Genomic DNA, 16,394 nt, shown 5'->3' with positions numbered 1-16,394 from the left:
TGTCTATGTTTCTTGCATCTCACGACTATGTCGTGTATGAAAATGTCTGTGTGCATGTGTGTAAAACAACAAACTTACAATTTATATATAGTCATTTGTAATTGTATATACATTGTTGTGATTAATTGTGGCTGGAACAATAATGTAGCTGTAAAAATAGTTTCCTGCTGAAATTGAAATGTATATACATCTTCATCATGACTTGATAGACACGGTGAGTTTGTCTTTACTATACACGTTAGATGTGAGCCACCTTATAGTAACAATCCTGTGAGATCGTCCATCCTTTGAGTGAGAGTGTAACGTTACAGGTCAGCCGATCTGGTTTCGTGGTTAAAGTTAACCTTTTTGACATATTTCCGTGTTGTTGTTGCTCAGCAATGGCATGGACACGATGTCTGGAGGTTTGGCAAAAGGAGAGTGGGACTGTGGGCAGTGCTCGGGGTGGGGACTGAAGGCAGTGACTAGTTCTGATATCAACTTTTTACGGAAGTCACAACGGTTTGTGAAAAATCACAGCTACTTTATGCAGGCTGTGTGCATTTGACTGTGGACTGACTGTTTTGAAACTTATATGGTAGTGAAATAGCCCCTAGACCTCAGTTATCATGAAAAAAGCCAGGAAATTTCAGTTTTGAAAATATTTTTCAATACCTTTAATATTGGCCTTTAGATGTGTCTTCATTTCCTGTTGCCAGAAAGTGGCGCTATGATTAGAACTGAATATTGGCCTTTAGATGTGTTCAGGCCAGGATTCTTATAAAACGTGTGAAGTTTAGGGCAGATTGGGCATTGTAGTTGTATTGCATTGCACGAGTTACAACAACTTCCTGTTTCATGGCATTACAGTTTTGTTTTTTTGTTTTTTTTATTGGTTTGGTACTATTTTCACAAGTAAGGTGTACATTTTCAAAACTCTTAGTTCAAAACTTTAAACTGATCACACTTGTAATACCACTAGTCATTCTTTCAAAACCTGATCTCATGATTTCATTGTAGTTGCAAATCTTTTCATTCCACATATGTATGTTCACAAATAGCAAAACACGGTTTTACAAATGATGATGTCCTCAACGGAAGGTTTTAGGTGATTATCAAGTTTTGCTTACTTCTGGGTACCAATTTGTCCCCAAAATATGGTTACAGTAAGTAGGCACACACACACAGGCTTTCCTATCGTTATGGTGACATTAAATAGGAGTAATGGGTTTTATACTGTCTCCCCCTACACAAGCCCTACTGCTAAACCTACCCTTACGAAATATATTTTTTTTCATTGGACCCAAAAAAGGACAATGATTTCAGATATTGCCACCTTTGTGGGGACATTTTGTCCCCATAAAATAGGGTTTATCTAGTGGTTATCACCTTAGATAAATCACTTTTAGTGTAAAAATAATTCAGTGCATTTGGTTATCCCTAAATTACAAACACGTTCTATAGAAGCTAAATATCTATTGAATTTATTGACAAATTGATGAAGTTGTTTTCTTAATTTGCAGGTGTTTTTTTTCTATTTGCAGTGCATTTCTTTATTGGGTTGTGTTGTGAGCATTTGCAGCGTGTGTGTTGTCAAATTGATTAAGTTGTTTTCTTAATTTGTAAAATAAAATAAAATAAATTCTTTAATTTTTTCTATTTGCAGCGCATTGAGCTCTCTCGGCCACCGTAGATTAACCATTAAGATGAGTTAGATTAAATAATAGACAAATGTATTAAACTGAATGAGAAGTCATGCTAATGAAAAGTTTGATAGTAATAGCTTTATGAAAGGCAGTTACTGTGAATGAAACACTTATTTTGTGTAGTGAAAATAATGTTTTGTGATTGTGTGTATCATACTAACACAATTGAAAATATGCTGAAATGTTTGAAAAAAAAGTGCACTTTTGATGATCTATTGTGATATTAGTACTAAGAGTTTTTAAAAATTGACCAATTACTTGTGAAAATTGTGCCAAAGCAATTAAAAAAACTTTAATAGCATGCTTTAGCACTTAGTAAGTGTTGCTAGCATGTTTGAGCATATATCTAGCATGTTTAGCACACAATGGCATATTTTACTGTGTTGCTAATAGTGCAGTGTTAAACATGTCACTTCCTGTTGCCAGTAGGTGGCACTATAATTATAACCGAATATGAGCATGTAGATGTCTTCAGGCCAGGAATCTTATCAAACATGTGAAGTATGAGGCAGTTTGGACATTGTATGCATGAGTTACAACAACTTCCTGTTTGATGAAGTTAATAGCATGTTTTTAGCACTTGGCTAAGTGTTGCTAGCATGTTGTCATCCTGTTTAAGACTTGCTGACACTTTTTAATATGTTGTTAGGAGTCCATAACAATGTTAAACATGTCACTCCCTGTTCCCAGGAGGTGGCACTATGACTATAACTGAATATGGGCATGGGCATGTGTTCAGGTCTGAACTCCTATCAAACGTGTGAAGTTTGGGGCAGATCGGACATTGTTTGCCTGAGTTACAGCAACTTCCTGTTTCATGGCGAAACATCTAACTTTGTCAGGCCGCCAGGGACACTCCCTTTAACTAAAACTCAAGATCTTTGCAATTTAGCATCGCAAAGGCCTTATAATAACACTCCGATTGATGATCCGATTAAAACTGTAGGAGGAGTTTGTTAAAGTATGAGGCCTGAAAATGGCAAAAACTGCACAAAAATCGTAGAGTAAATTCAAAATAATGGACTTCCTGTTGGGTTTTGGATTTTGTACCAAGATACCTTTTTGTAGGTATTGGTGTGTTGCATGTGTCTACCGAGTTTCGTACATGTACGTGAAATGTAGCTCGAGGCACACTCCATTTAAATTTTATAGTTGGCGCTATTGAGCCATTTTGCCACACCTAATTCTGAAACCCATATCAGATGTAAATTTTCGCAACCTCTGATGCGTGTGCAAAGTTTTGTGAGTTTTTGAGCATGTTTAGGCCCTCAAACATGTGATTCATTTTGGAGAAGAAGAAAAATATATGAATTTTAAAAGAAAAGTCAAATAGAATATTTCATGGTGCATTTTTTGTCATTTTTGAAGCTTGACAATATGAAACGAATAAACGAATGAGGGTGAGTAAATAAATAAAAAATTTCATCATTGGGTGAATACCTGTAGACCTTTTAAGTTGTTTCAGTAACTCTCTGAAGAGGACAAATCAAGAAGAAAACAGTTGGGTTCAGCCATTATGAAACAACAACAAACACCACAGATGTCAAGCTCGGTCCCAGAGACCTCTCAAACTAGCAACCTTCCATATGGTCCACATACAGTGTGTCATAAAGCTCAAAACATTTGATTTTACCTCGGAGTAATCCAGAGCTCATTCCCATTTCCACAACCCCCTTGGAGCAGTTCACAGTCCGAGAAGCATCTGTTGAGTTAGCCCAAAAAAACTCTCCCAGCCGCCAACAAAGATGGAGGGTGTGCTTTAGGGCCTATTGCCATGCCAACCGGGGCTTTCCAAGGATAAGCTTAGCATCTGGACCGGTCTGTGATCAGTCATAAGCTTATATTGCTCTGAAGCCAACAACTCCCTCTATTAAACTAGCAGAAGTCTTGAAGCACAACACCTCATTCACTGAGGAATGGAGTAATTAGACTCAAAGCTAAATAAAGCATAGCTATTATAAGAATGAAGTGATGAATCATGCCAGAAAATATTTTTTTCTTCATGGTAATCTATTATATTTGTATTTGATATAAAGCAAATTCATCGTAAAGGATACTTTGTTGATCACTGCCCATACAGGAAGTCACAGGCTATATTTGTAATGACAATACTATATGCGTCTCTCTGTATTTTCATAAACCGTTGCCTCTTGACGGAAAGTATAGCATAGTCTGACATATGCCTGCCCACTCTTGCCTTGCATGTCTTCTTGCTTGCTTCAATTGTCAGAACAGACAGAACAAAGACCAGTAGCCGTCAGTTTATGACACAATGCAAAGAAAACACGAAAGAGGAGGAGGATGAGAGGGAGCAGAAAAAAAGTACGACTGGCAGCGAAGAGCAGGGTATACAGTATGTGCAGCCTTAATGGGAGAGTCAAGCTAGTGAGCCGTGTCACATCAGAAAGAGATGGAGTGCAAGAGATGGAGACGCAGAACAGAACTTCACCTAAGTGCTGTAAGCTGGAAAAGAGACAGCTGATGGTGAATGACAACTTTTCTGTCGCAGAAAGACAAGTGAACGATGAGCACACTTGCAACTGTGAGTGTCCATATCAGGACGTCCAGTTTTGCAAACTGAGAGGTCATACATCAAAGCAGACACTGAGAACTGCAAGTTATTGCAGTAAGACTGAGATTGCATACAATTTACTTTAAAGGAACACTCCACTATTTTTGAAAATAGGCTCCTTTTCCAACTCCCCTAGAGTTAAACAGTTGAGTTTTACCCTTTTTGAATCCATTCAGCCGATCTCCGGGTCTGGCGGTAGCACTTTTAGCTGTAGCTTAGCATAGATCATTGAATCTGATTAGACCGTTAGCATCTCGCTCAAAAATGACCAATGAGTTTCTATATTTTTCCTATTTAAAACTTGACTCTTCTGTAGTTACATCGTGTACTAAGACTAACGGAAAATGAAAAGTTGCGATTTTCTAGGCTGATATGGCTAGGAACTATACTCTCATTCCGGCGTAATAATCAAGGAACTTTGCTGCCGTACCATGGGTGCAGCAGGCGCAATGATATTACGCAGAACCTGAAAATAGGCTTATTGGAAGTTACCTAGCTGGGGACTATTTTCAGGCGCTGTATAATGTTTTACATAAATTGCACCAGTGCACAGTGCATGATAACAAACATGAACAAGGCTGTTACCATTGCAGCACACAAAATTAATTGTGATATATGCAACATATGATCTCAGAAATATATATATATTGTCACCGTACATGATCAGAGAAATCTGGAAACTACACTTACATTAACAATCAACTACACTCAGTTTTATTTTGCATCCTAGTAAACAGCACTAATTTTGTGTCTATGACTCACTGCCAAACAAGAGAGAATCAGAGTTAATTCAAAAAGTGTTGTATCTTCACTGGGATGGTTAAATACAGCAGCACAGGCCATTATTTCATGAATCATTAAAGCATCATTAACTTGGATTCCTGTTTACGACACTGTGTTTCCTAGATAATTCTGCTCTCCGGAGGAGACAGGAACAGGTAATGTCCTATTGGTCTCCCTGATATTAGTTTCTGCTATTTTAATGAGTTCTGCGTAGATCACATTTCTGAGCCAGTGATATCAATGTATGCCAAAATCATTTAAATCAAACATGCCACAAAGTCAGCATTTCATTATGGAGAAAATGCAGATAGAAAATCCACACAGACATATGAATGAATGGCCAGGGCAAAAGTAATCAGCAAATGTCTGTGCGTGTCTGTGAGCAAGTGTGTGTACATCTGTGACACGGTGACTTATCCCGCTCGTTCTTCCACAGAACATTTAATTATCATTCATAAATCAGTATCTTTGGTGAGAGACATATATTCTGAGAGGGCATCATCTGTGATGAGACTTTCACAGCATCTCCGACTCCTGGCTGAATAAGTAAACAACGAAATGAAAAACTGAACTCAACTTTTTTGTCTGTTCATTATCTGTTAACAACTGAGTAACATCATATGTTGAAATTTCCAAAGCTTCAGCGAGTTGCAGACTAACAGGCTTTTGTAGAATCACAGACGCTTGTTATTAATCTTTCTCTCCCCCTCTCTTTTTCTCTCTCATGGCTGGGTAATGGCCCTTGTCCTCTGTTTGATTAGTTCATCTCTCTGGCCTTTAAATAATAATTCACCCAGTTCAGGCTTTGGCAGGCCCATTGCATGTTATATGCCTGATAAAGCAGCGTTTGTGAGCTCAGCGCTGCTTTGTGTACAACCGTTGCTGGGGAAACCTCTGTTTCTCCTGCTTTAAAGCACCTCCTGCTGGCAGAGAATGAATTTGCATTTTCAGTAAGTGCGTCTGATTTACGCAGAAAACATATTTTGCTTTTCCTATATCCACGGGCGCTGCGGATAATCCTGATTATTTGCGGGTGGATAAAATAAATCATAAATGATGCAAATATTAACTACACTTTTTTAAAATAAATTTTTTTCATGAGGAAGACGATTTCGTGTGTGTGTGTGTGTGTGTGTGTGTGTGTGTGTGTGTGTGTGTGTGTGTGTGTGTATTCGTTTGCAATAATAGAACAGTTCACTCAGAAAAGAAAATGCTGTCATAATTTACTTACCCAATTTACAAGAGTATGTACTCACCCTCAGGTCTTCCAATATATAGATGATTTTGTTTCATCATCAAAACAGATTTTGAGAAATTTAGCAGTACATCACTTAATCACCAATGGATCCTCTGCAGTGAATGGGTGCCGTCAGAATGAGAGTCCAAACAGCTGATTAAAACATCACAATAATCCACAAGTAATCTATGTGACTCCAGCACATCAATTAGTGTCTTGTGAAGTGAAAAAAAAACATTTGTTTGTAACAAACAAATCCATCATTAAGATATTTTAACTTTAATCCATCACTTCTGGACAAAGTATGTGTCCATAATCAATAACGCTTCCTCCAGTGAAAAGCTCATCACCTGTTGTCCTCTCACAACAAAATCCACTGACATATTTGTTTAGAACAGTTGTGGATATTTTTTGTTTGTAAACAACTGTCATGAAGCACTGATGTGCAGTATGCACATATTCAATTTGTATGAATGAGATTTGAAAGAGCAAGGGGAAATTTAACAGTAAACAACAATTTGCATATGTGTCTGTGTCTTACAAAAAGCTAACATGCAGTATGGCTTAAGAAGAAAATATAGTGGATGAGTCATATATAGTATTATTTTCTGGTCACCATTCACTTTCATTATATTGAAAAGAGCAGCATGAACATTCGAACATTTACTTTACAGTACAGTACATTTGATTTTATTTTTATTTATTATTTATTTTATTTATATTTGTGAACTATTCCTTTAAAGCACCGACAAAGTTAACACATTCATATGAGGATACAGAATGCATGAATGTAATTACATGCTATTTGAAAGCCTTGGCGAGCATTTGTGCATCAGTGTGCCAGACATTGTACCATAGAGCAAATATTGGGCTCGTTGCAGGCATCATTTTAACATGTGATTCTGTGTCAAAAGAATAACATGGGCTCTCATTTTCCCAATGGAGTGAGGTGCACCTAGCATTTTAAAAAGGCAGAAATCACAATGCATAATAAATGAAAGTGTTTCATCTTTATAGTTAGCTAATTAGGACACATTACTCAAAGTAATGGAACCACAGATGGAAAAATATCTGCTGTTGAAAAATGTATGTAAGAGAAGGTGTGGTTTGATAATAATCCTTGTTAGTGTACAACAACAAACCTTGAAATGTCAAGAAGTCTCAAAGAAATCATCATGACCCTTTTATATGCCACAGACTTGTCATTGCAGACAAAGGAGCTGCATCACAGGGTGGATCTTTTGAATAACACTGTTCACAAATCGATTTCAATTTCATCACCAGCTTGACGAGGTGAGATGTATATCGATCATGTAAGACAAACACAGTTACACAATGCACCATACAAATGTCCGCTCTGCAGAGAACTGAGAAAATTATGCTGATACAAAAAATGTAACTCCCTGCCTCTAAGTGAATACAGGCTCCGCATGCAACTGTTTGCATGCAGTGCCATCTAATATATATATATATATATATATATATATATATATATATATATATATATATAATATTTGTAAAATTGTTGTAACAAACTTGTTGATACACTGAATAAGTGATGTAAATCTACGAAAGACTAGGCTACAGATAAAAATGGTGCATTTACCGTTAATATCTATAGATTAGATTTTGAAGATTATACTTTAATGAAAACACTTGTTTTGTAAAACATGTAGCTACTTTCAAACATCCTAATGTCCTACATACAAATGTATGTGTATCTCATGATACGCATACATTTGTACATCAGGCCTATACATCTAGTATAGCCTATGAATTGAATCACACTAGACAAAAAGCTGTTGATGGGAGTTCACTGAAAAAAAAATGCAACCATAAAAAGTGTGATACATTAAAAGCACCTCAAATATAAACAGTTTGCATTTATCCAAAGAACCACAAGGTGGAACACTTTCCTACTCCTGCTGAAAAATTCAGGCTTGCTTTAGGTTACACTTCATGCTTATCTGTTTAATAACCCTTCAAATGAGAATAGATAATTTAGTGCCTGAATATTCTAACCTGAATTAAGAATAAGAGAGAAATAGAGAAGGATTAAGAAGAGATATAGCATGCTGATAAATGTGTCAAACAGCAAACAAACCTGAAACTGAAGTTAAGTAATATTTGGAAGCAACAGGACTAACACATTTTGTGATATTCAAGAGGCATGAGGTTGATGCATCAATGCCACAAATTTATTTTTAACATCTCATATAGCTACCCTTAACAGTTTTTTCTTCTTTCTTTTATTTCTTATTATTGAGTGAATAAACACATAAACAGCTATTTCAAAATCACATTACATAACTGTTTTGTGATATTGATAACTACTGTATATTAGAATTTGGAGTCACTGCTGTGTGTGTGTGTGTGTTCACTGCTGTGTGTGTGCACTTTGGATGGGTTAAATGCAGAGCACTAATTCCGAGTATGGGTCACCATACTTGGCCACATGTCACTTCACTTCACTCATATGAGTAAACTATGTTAAAATAAACTCAGTTCAGCAATGTCTGCAAACTGGTATTTTTTACATAAGGAGGTTCAAATTACATACAGTAAAGTGAATATGGCACCACTGCTAAATTAATCAAACATGGTTACAGGGAGAATCCTTAAAATGATTATTAGTGGGAACATTCTAGAAGAAAATCAGAACACTTATCATAGAAATTAGTAAAATTTCTACTAAAAAGAAGCACCGAGGGAATGCAAAGTATGATTTGTGATCCAACTGTTTTGATATTTTAATTCCATAAATCACCTTTGTTACCGTCAGACCACATCAAAGGACCAACAGATATGGAAGTACTGTCACGGAAGTCCAGAGATCTGACCTCTCTGTGGTGGTGTTCAGAGTCACAGTGCTAAAAGTAAAAAAAAAAACAAAAAACAGGACATTCAGGTCATATGTAAGTTCATGTCATCAAATAATTATCCTCTTTGTCGCAAACATCATCAGCAGAAGAATCCATTAGGTGTAAGTGTACTCCTTAAACATTTGATGTTGTGACAGGATTTGTACACTTACCACTGAGCAGTCATTGTCTTTCAAAAGGCAAAGGTGAATAGCGCAGTGCAGGTAAATCTTTGTGGAGTTTGAAACGAAGATAAACACGCTGAAGGAGAAACGGCTGGATGTGGAAACACCATTCTGCAGAAGCTCCACTTTGTCATTTGGAGTGGGACACCTGAGAATATTCATAATGATAATAATTCAATCAAAAAATGTATCTGAGATATCTAATAAAATATACCGTAAAACAATAAGAATGGATCCCGTAAGAGGGATTGCCTCTGTTGTTGTACGCACCGCAGAGTTGTTTTAGTTTAATTAATATATTATAGCTTATTATTTCTTATATTTTCTGTTTTGAGTAAGGTTTAAAAGTTTTGTTATGTGTTTGGCAGTTTTACTTTTTTTATGTCTAAATAGTTTTTATGAGTTAAAAAATATGGACAATAAAGAAATCAGTGTTTCTGAAAATTGTCAGTGTTTCCAGTGTTGTGAAATTTAAAACTGAATTAAAAACAAATGTAACTTTTATTTTGGTTAAGTTATATAAACCAAATATGGTGTTGCATTAAATATAAGTTCTCATGAAAATGTAAAAAATTAATTCATGTTCAATAAATAAAAGATAAAAAATACTAAAAATGCACTTGTTTGCACACCTTACATTAAAAATGCATTAAAAATATACATATATATATATATATATAAACAATTAAATTAAATTTCATTAAGTTTTAGTCAACGATGAGGTCCCAGCGGAGAGGGTAATGAGGATCGTTCACAGGTGTAGCCCAACATGTGTCAATCACTGAAGCAAACTGACGGCTGTCAACTCCATCAACACCAACTTCCACAAAAATCCGCTTGCTCAGCTCTGCATTCACACTACCAGCGAAGGGGTGGGAGAATTCGGCATCCTGATATGGAATCATCCTGACCTGATATGTCCCCCTGTCAACGATGAGGTCCCAGCGGAGAGGGTAATGAGGATCGTTCACAGGTGTAGCCCAACATGTGTCAATCACTGAAGCAAACTGACGGCTGTCAACTCCATCAACACCAACTTCCACAAAAATCCGCTTGCTCAGCTCTGCATTCACACTACCAGCGAAGGGGAGGGAGAATTCAGCATCCTGATACGGAATCATCCTGACCTGATATGTCCCTTGACCAGCAGGAAGGTTCATGTGCACAGTGCTGTTGAAATAATTTTACATGATATGTGTCAACTACAAATAAGTATAATTAATAGTTCATTCCGTAAGTTGGATAAAGTCAGTGTGCCCCACCTCTCCAGAGGGTTGATGTCCATGGAAAGTGTTTGGGTTTGTGAGTAAACACAGATGAAAGGAAGCTTCAGAATTCTTTCCCTGCTGATGAGATGTCCAACTAATTTTGGCTCCCCCACAATAAAGTTCTTATAGATGAAGTGGGTGCCATTGGCCTGTATGGACATATTATTTGAATATTTGTACTTTAAGGGACTTTTTAAAGTATGATTTACAAAACAAATAAATAAAATAAAATGATTTGTTGTTATTTTGACCATTCAAAGATGTACATAATGAATCCTACCACAAGATTTGTGCCACAGATGTGGTCATTGTTGTCAAAATAGAACTCCACTCTGCCATTCTGGACTGTTCCTCTGCAGTTGGGGTCATTGAGGTGTAAGATGTCAGAAGGAAAACCAGCCTCAAAAAGCTGACAGCGAGACAGAGACATTGAGCCAGAGCTGCTTTCACAGGTTTCAATGAAATCTGAGAGAGAAAACATTCAAGAGAATGTCAAAAACAAAAATATAATCAATGACGAACATTAAAACAACATTGAAATGTTGTGCAATGAGTCCAACCAAAGGAGTCATGCGGAGATCTGTGATGGTTTTCCTTGCAGGAACAGCCGTAAACACCATGTTTCTCTTCACACCATTCATTCTCAGTGCAGCTGAGCTCTTGACAGGGGTCTCCTTCACCTAAGAGGAGAACAACAGGATTAATGACAAAAGTTGAGGCATAGATAAAACACATCTGGGGTGAAGATTATATCTTGGCTTCCTTTGTTAAATAAAACAATATTTGCGATAACAGATCGAACATTAGGACTTCTTGTTTTACTGGATTAACTCATAAAATTCCATAGGTCTGTTTTAACCACTTGTACCTTTTTTTATTTTTTTTAAGTAAAAACATCAAAAAACACCATTACTGATATCAGTTCACATGACATCTTTTCATTCAATGTGTCATTCAAATATGTGTTGTTTTTTTCTAAATTGTTTAAAAAATACTTGAGGGAATGGTTGATTTGGTGGTGGTCATGTAGGTGGTGCTCTCTTCTGTAAAGACAGAGAAAAAATGCAACAGTGAAAATGAGTGCAACAGTTCTACCAACATTGGGTTGAAACAACCCAGCATTTTTTAGAGTGTAGAGTTCTAAACCAATCACCTCTGAGACAAATCATAAAATTACAAAAAGTATATGGAAAATACCTGAGGGAAGGCTTGATGTGGTGGTGATAATGTGTGTAGTGCTCTCGTCTGTAAAGAGAAAAATACATTCTAAAAAATTTTTACCATATACCAACTCCGACATGCCAATAGAGCACATCATCATCCACCTTTTCAGCAGCCTTGGTTCTGAAGTACCTTTTCTATTCATTGCCTCCATAAGGATTTGAAACATCTTGTCAACTGAGACAAATCACAAAATTACAAAAATCATTACAAAATACCTGAGTGAATGCTTGATTTGGCGGTGGTAAAGTGTGTGGTGCTGTCTTCTGTAAAGAGAAAGATAAAATAAAATTGTTTCTTTGTTCTACAGTCATATAAGTGTTGGCATGTAATACAGTAGTGATCATCAACTCGTTCAATGGTCTTGGTTCTGATAGTGTTTTTCCTATTCATTTTCTCCACAGGTACTCACAACAATATTTTCGTAGTGTGTAAACAAACATTTAGGTGCTGCAACTCAGAAAAGTTAATATAAGATATATTAAACAAGTGCACTGACCATAGCAGCCACGAAGTCCATTTCTGACCGTACACTCCATCGTCGATGGGCATGTTGAATCAGAGCAGCGCAAATCATTTGGCGCAAAACATTCACAGAGTTGGGAACATTCTTCATCCCAGAATTGCTCACCAACCTAAGAAATTACACCACAAAACAATGAAATTTATACTTCCAGAACAGCGTATATATGAGTTGTTTTATCGAATAAAATTTTAATCGAATAAACCTTTGCCTCAAGAGAGCTTCAGTCCTTACATTAAAGTAGAATCCAGTATGCAAGCAGCCACATTGCTCCACTGGGACACAGAGTCCTCCACTCCTCACCAACCCATCATCACAGAAACATCCCTCAAAGCATGTGTGTTCACAACTAGCATCAATGTTGCTGGCGCAAGTATGACCACAGTCTGTGCCACACAACTCATGGTGGCTGCTCTCTGGGCAGGTTATGACTGGAAATGTAACATTTGTATTTATGTCAAGCCTGTCTTAAAAACATATTCTATTTTTTCAAGTTAATTACACACTAACGGAAATTCTCTCACCACAGAATGCGCTTTCTCTCCAGGGGTAGATAACGGCATTGTTAGATTGACAGGCACTCGCATAGGTTTGGATCGAGCGACACAGGACATCATTACGGTTTCCAGAAAGGCAAACATCAAACACACAGTCATCAAAGTAGGCTTGAGGATCGACATAAACATGGCAGAAACTAAAGGGGCCCTCACTGGACCTGATGATGTCACACAGGGAACGGGAGGTTGTCTGATCCTGGCACAAAGGGCAATGGTTTCCACACCCATCATTGCATGGCAGCTCGTCCTCAACCTTCCAACTTGCTCCAAACTGGTCTGCTGAGCGCACCAGAGCACCTGAAGGAGTCATGAAGTCATCATTACTCTGGCCGTTGAAGTTTCCACAGATGCCACACGTAACACCACCGTAGTCCGCTGGTACGATGATGTCTACCGCCCAGGAGCCACTATAACCAACGCTCAAACCAAAGTCAGTTGATACAAATATGTACTGTGCGCTGGAGTACACAGACACCCGTCCAGAATCAAGCAAGATGGGGAGGTTTCTGGTCTCTCCGTCAACCTGATTGAAAAGAGAATAAAACTATAGCTTGTTTTAAAGCTAAGCAGGCAATATTGCTGATACTTGACTAAATTCAATAAGGCATGCAAACAAGTGCACTTCTGGGTGTGTTCGCCCGAGTAATACCAGAGTGAAATTATTTGAAGAGTTGATTTGTTGTAGAGCATGGCATCATAACAATCACACAAAATTATCATTAATATTTATGTTTTTATCTATCACCTATAATGCTTGATTACCTCAACAGTAAACTGACGGTTCATGTCCAGTGACATGTGCACAAGATGCCCAGAGACATTGACAAAAATTTCAACAGTAATTGACACTGGGAGTCCATGCCATGCCTCGTTCCTTGCATCCACCTGGAAGTGCGGAAGCCCAGTAGTGTCATTACATACTGTGGCTAGCACATAGCGGCATGTGCCCTGGAAGTCAAAGTAGGATTTATCAAAAGACATGTAGTGGGGGTCTCCTGAAGCAGAGCAACGAGCGTGCGGCCGAGGATGGCAGCCGTACTCGCCATCCAACACATGGCAGACTTCCACCTCACTGCAAGAAGATGCTGTGCAATGAACATTTCCAGTGATTCCATCACAAACACACAAGAACTGGCACTCTTCACCATGCCAGAACGTCTCTCCAGCCTGCCGATAACGCCCAGAGTGGTAGCAACCACAACCCACGGGAGGCACACAACGATCTCCATTCAACACATTTCCGTCATTACACTGGCATCCCTCCTGGCACTGCAATGCGCACTGAAATGGAAAGGAGAGGCTGGGGCAGGATGCAGGACAGGATGTGCCGCATACAACATAATGGGAATTTGCTGGACAGCTGGGATCTGGAATTACAAAAGCATAATGACAATGGTAGAAAATATAAGCAAATTTCAGCTCATGAAATCCAGTTGTAGATCAGCAGATCCAACACGTGATGCTTACCACAGTGGGTGGCAATCCTCCACTCTTCTACTGCAATGCCATTCTGTTGGCAAAGTAGAGTGTAACCTCGCAGAGCCTCACATAGAGCCTCTCTGGCACCTTGTGTCTGTTCCAGCAGCTGAACGCAATCTGCAATCCGTTGCTGAGGATCTATTGCTCTGCTGCACTCAACAAATGGTCCATCATGCTTGGCCATGATACTACAATGTTCAATGAACTGGCTGCTGTTCTGATAATGTCCTGTTTCCCAGCTGTCATTTGGGTCCTCACAGTGGGCTGATAGGGAACCATCACGCCAGCTGTCCGCAAACAGCTGCGTGTCATTCAACAGAACAGTATCTGGAGTGTAAAACTCATCGGCAATGTCCCCATTCAAGTTCCCACACAGACCTCCAAGTGTGCCACTATATGTGCTTGGTGCCGTAATTCGGACAATGTGCGGCCAGTCAGCTCTTACAGTCACCCCAAAGTTTGTTTCCAAAACAAAACCCCTCACACTACTGTGATAAATGCGGATTTGCCCAGAGCCAACACTGACAGGCAGACCGACCATCTGTCCATCCACCTGAAAAGATTGATAAACAGTGTCAGGAGACTTTCCATCTAGCGTATGAATTTGAAAAATAATGCAATTATGCTCTTGGACTGAGTAACAGCTTAGTGATTTCATATTTTGCTTTACCTTTACATTGCTGCCCTCTCCCATTTCGATGGAGACCTGAATTCCTTCTGCCTCAAACTTCAAAACCCTGGAAAAGTCTTGAAGGCCTCTGGGTACTTTCTCCACCGTCAACACAAAGTGTGGTAGTGAGGATGGCCCCATCACCCTAGAAAGGGTCAGTCCGCATGCTCCGGGGTATCTGAAACTTTGTCCATCGAAGGTGTGATATGACCCGAGGTCTTCAACCGAGCAGGTAGCATAACCGGTGGGTCTGCAGCCTCTCACACCATCATGGACTCCACACACCTCTGCTGGACCACACTGGTGCTGATGGCAGGTCATCGACATGCTGCTGCACACACACTGTCTCCCACAGTCCCCATCCAACACCACTGACTGTCCTTCAGCGTAATAGAAGCTTTCAAAGATGCAGCCACAGTTTGCTTCAGGCACACACTCTCCAGCGCTCAGGATGTACCCAGGATCACAGATACAGCTTTCCTGACTGGGCAAGGGACAGTTCATTGGGGCAGATGGATTACTGCAAGTCGCAAGACAACCTGTTCCTTGAGGCTCAAAATGACTGTGTACAGGGCACTGAATTTCTGAAAATAGAGAAATAAAATAAAGAATATGCATCAATTATTGTAATCTTTTCATTTGGACTGAGATCTAATTTGCTCTATTGAAATCATTCATCACAAAACTATGCCTACCACAGAAGCCCTGCTGTCTCCATTGACCAAGTTGTACACCCTGCTGTTGGCACTGAGTAGCATACACATTGAGAGCCTGGCACAGAATGGGCAGGTACCCTCCTCCCAAGCAAAGGTCATACACACAGTTCTCTATGTACGTCTGTGGCGCATGCACAGAGTGGCACGCGCCAAAATGGCCAAAAACATCTTCTAGGATTCCACAATGGTTGCTGTCACTGTACAAAGTCATTTCATCTGTGGTACAAACAGCACAAGCCAGACCTGTGCACCGGACATTATGGCATTCAGGATCCGTGTCACTTTGTACCTTCCAGCTGTTAGCAAAGTCCACATCTGAGCTCAAGATCTCACCACTGGGTGAACGGAAGTCATCTTCGGGATGCAGGTTAAAGTTTCCACATAGACCACAGGTGGAATTAAAATAGTCATATGGTACAGAGATGCTGACGTAGCTGTATGCATCATATGTAACAACCAGACCAAAGTCTGTGCTGATGGCCAAGGAAAAACCTGACCGATAGACCTGGATGGAGCCATTGCGGAGGGTGAATGGCGTTGCTGCAAAACTTCCATTAACCTACTCAAAGTTGGAAAAAGAGGAAATTAGGAAAATAACAGCATTTAAGTGAGAATTACAGCAATATAGTCATACTAA

General features: G+C 38.9%; 1 protein-coding gene across 1 annotated transcript in view; it reads right to left on the bottom strand.

The window, feature by feature from the left end:
* Positions 1-10,030: 10,030 nt before the first annotated feature.
* Positions 10,031-16,394, bottom strand: part of LOC107561407 (uncharacterized) — a 28,625-nt gene continuing 22,261 nt past the window's right edge. Inside the window, exons 43-56 of the mRNA XM_016245850.1 lie at positions 15,737-16,316; positions 15,042-15,625; positions 14,360-14,924; positions 13,655-14,259; positions 12,860-13,415; positions 12,570-12,766; positions 12,312-12,447; positions 12,031-12,078; positions 11,789-11,836; positions 11,587-11,634; positions 11,152-11,271; positions 10,872-11,056; positions 10,586-10,740; positions 10,031-10,493 (exon numbers count right to left, since the gene is read on the bottom strand). Of these exons, the coding sequence (XP_016101336.1) occupies positions 10,031-10,493; positions 10,586-10,740; positions 10,872-11,056; positions 11,152-11,271; positions 11,587-11,634; positions 11,789-11,836; positions 12,031-12,078; positions 12,312-12,447; positions 12,570-12,766; positions 12,860-13,415; positions 13,655-14,259; positions 14,360-14,924; positions 15,042-15,625; positions 15,737-16,316 (4,290 nt within the window). The remainder of the gene's footprint in view (positions 10,494-10,585; positions 10,741-10,871; positions 11,057-11,151; positions 11,272-11,586; positions 11,635-11,788; positions 11,837-12,030; positions 12,079-12,311; positions 12,448-12,569; positions 12,767-12,859; positions 13,416-13,654; positions 14,260-14,359; positions 14,925-15,041; positions 15,626-15,736; positions 16,317-16,394) is intronic.

The sequence above is a fragment of the Sinocyclocheilus grahami genome, unplaced genomic scaffold (genome assembly GCF_001515645.1).
Source record: "Sinocyclocheilus grahami isolate Dianchi unplaced genomic scaffold, SAMN03320097.WGS_v1.1 scaffold771.1, whole genome shotgun sequence".
Lineage (NCBI taxonomy): Eukaryota > Metazoa > Chordata > Actinopteri > Cypriniformes > Cyprinidae > Sinocyclocheilus > Sinocyclocheilus grahami.
The sequence above is the reverse complement of the archived record's forward strand: the minus strand, read 5'-3'. Positions and strand labels throughout refer to the sequence as shown.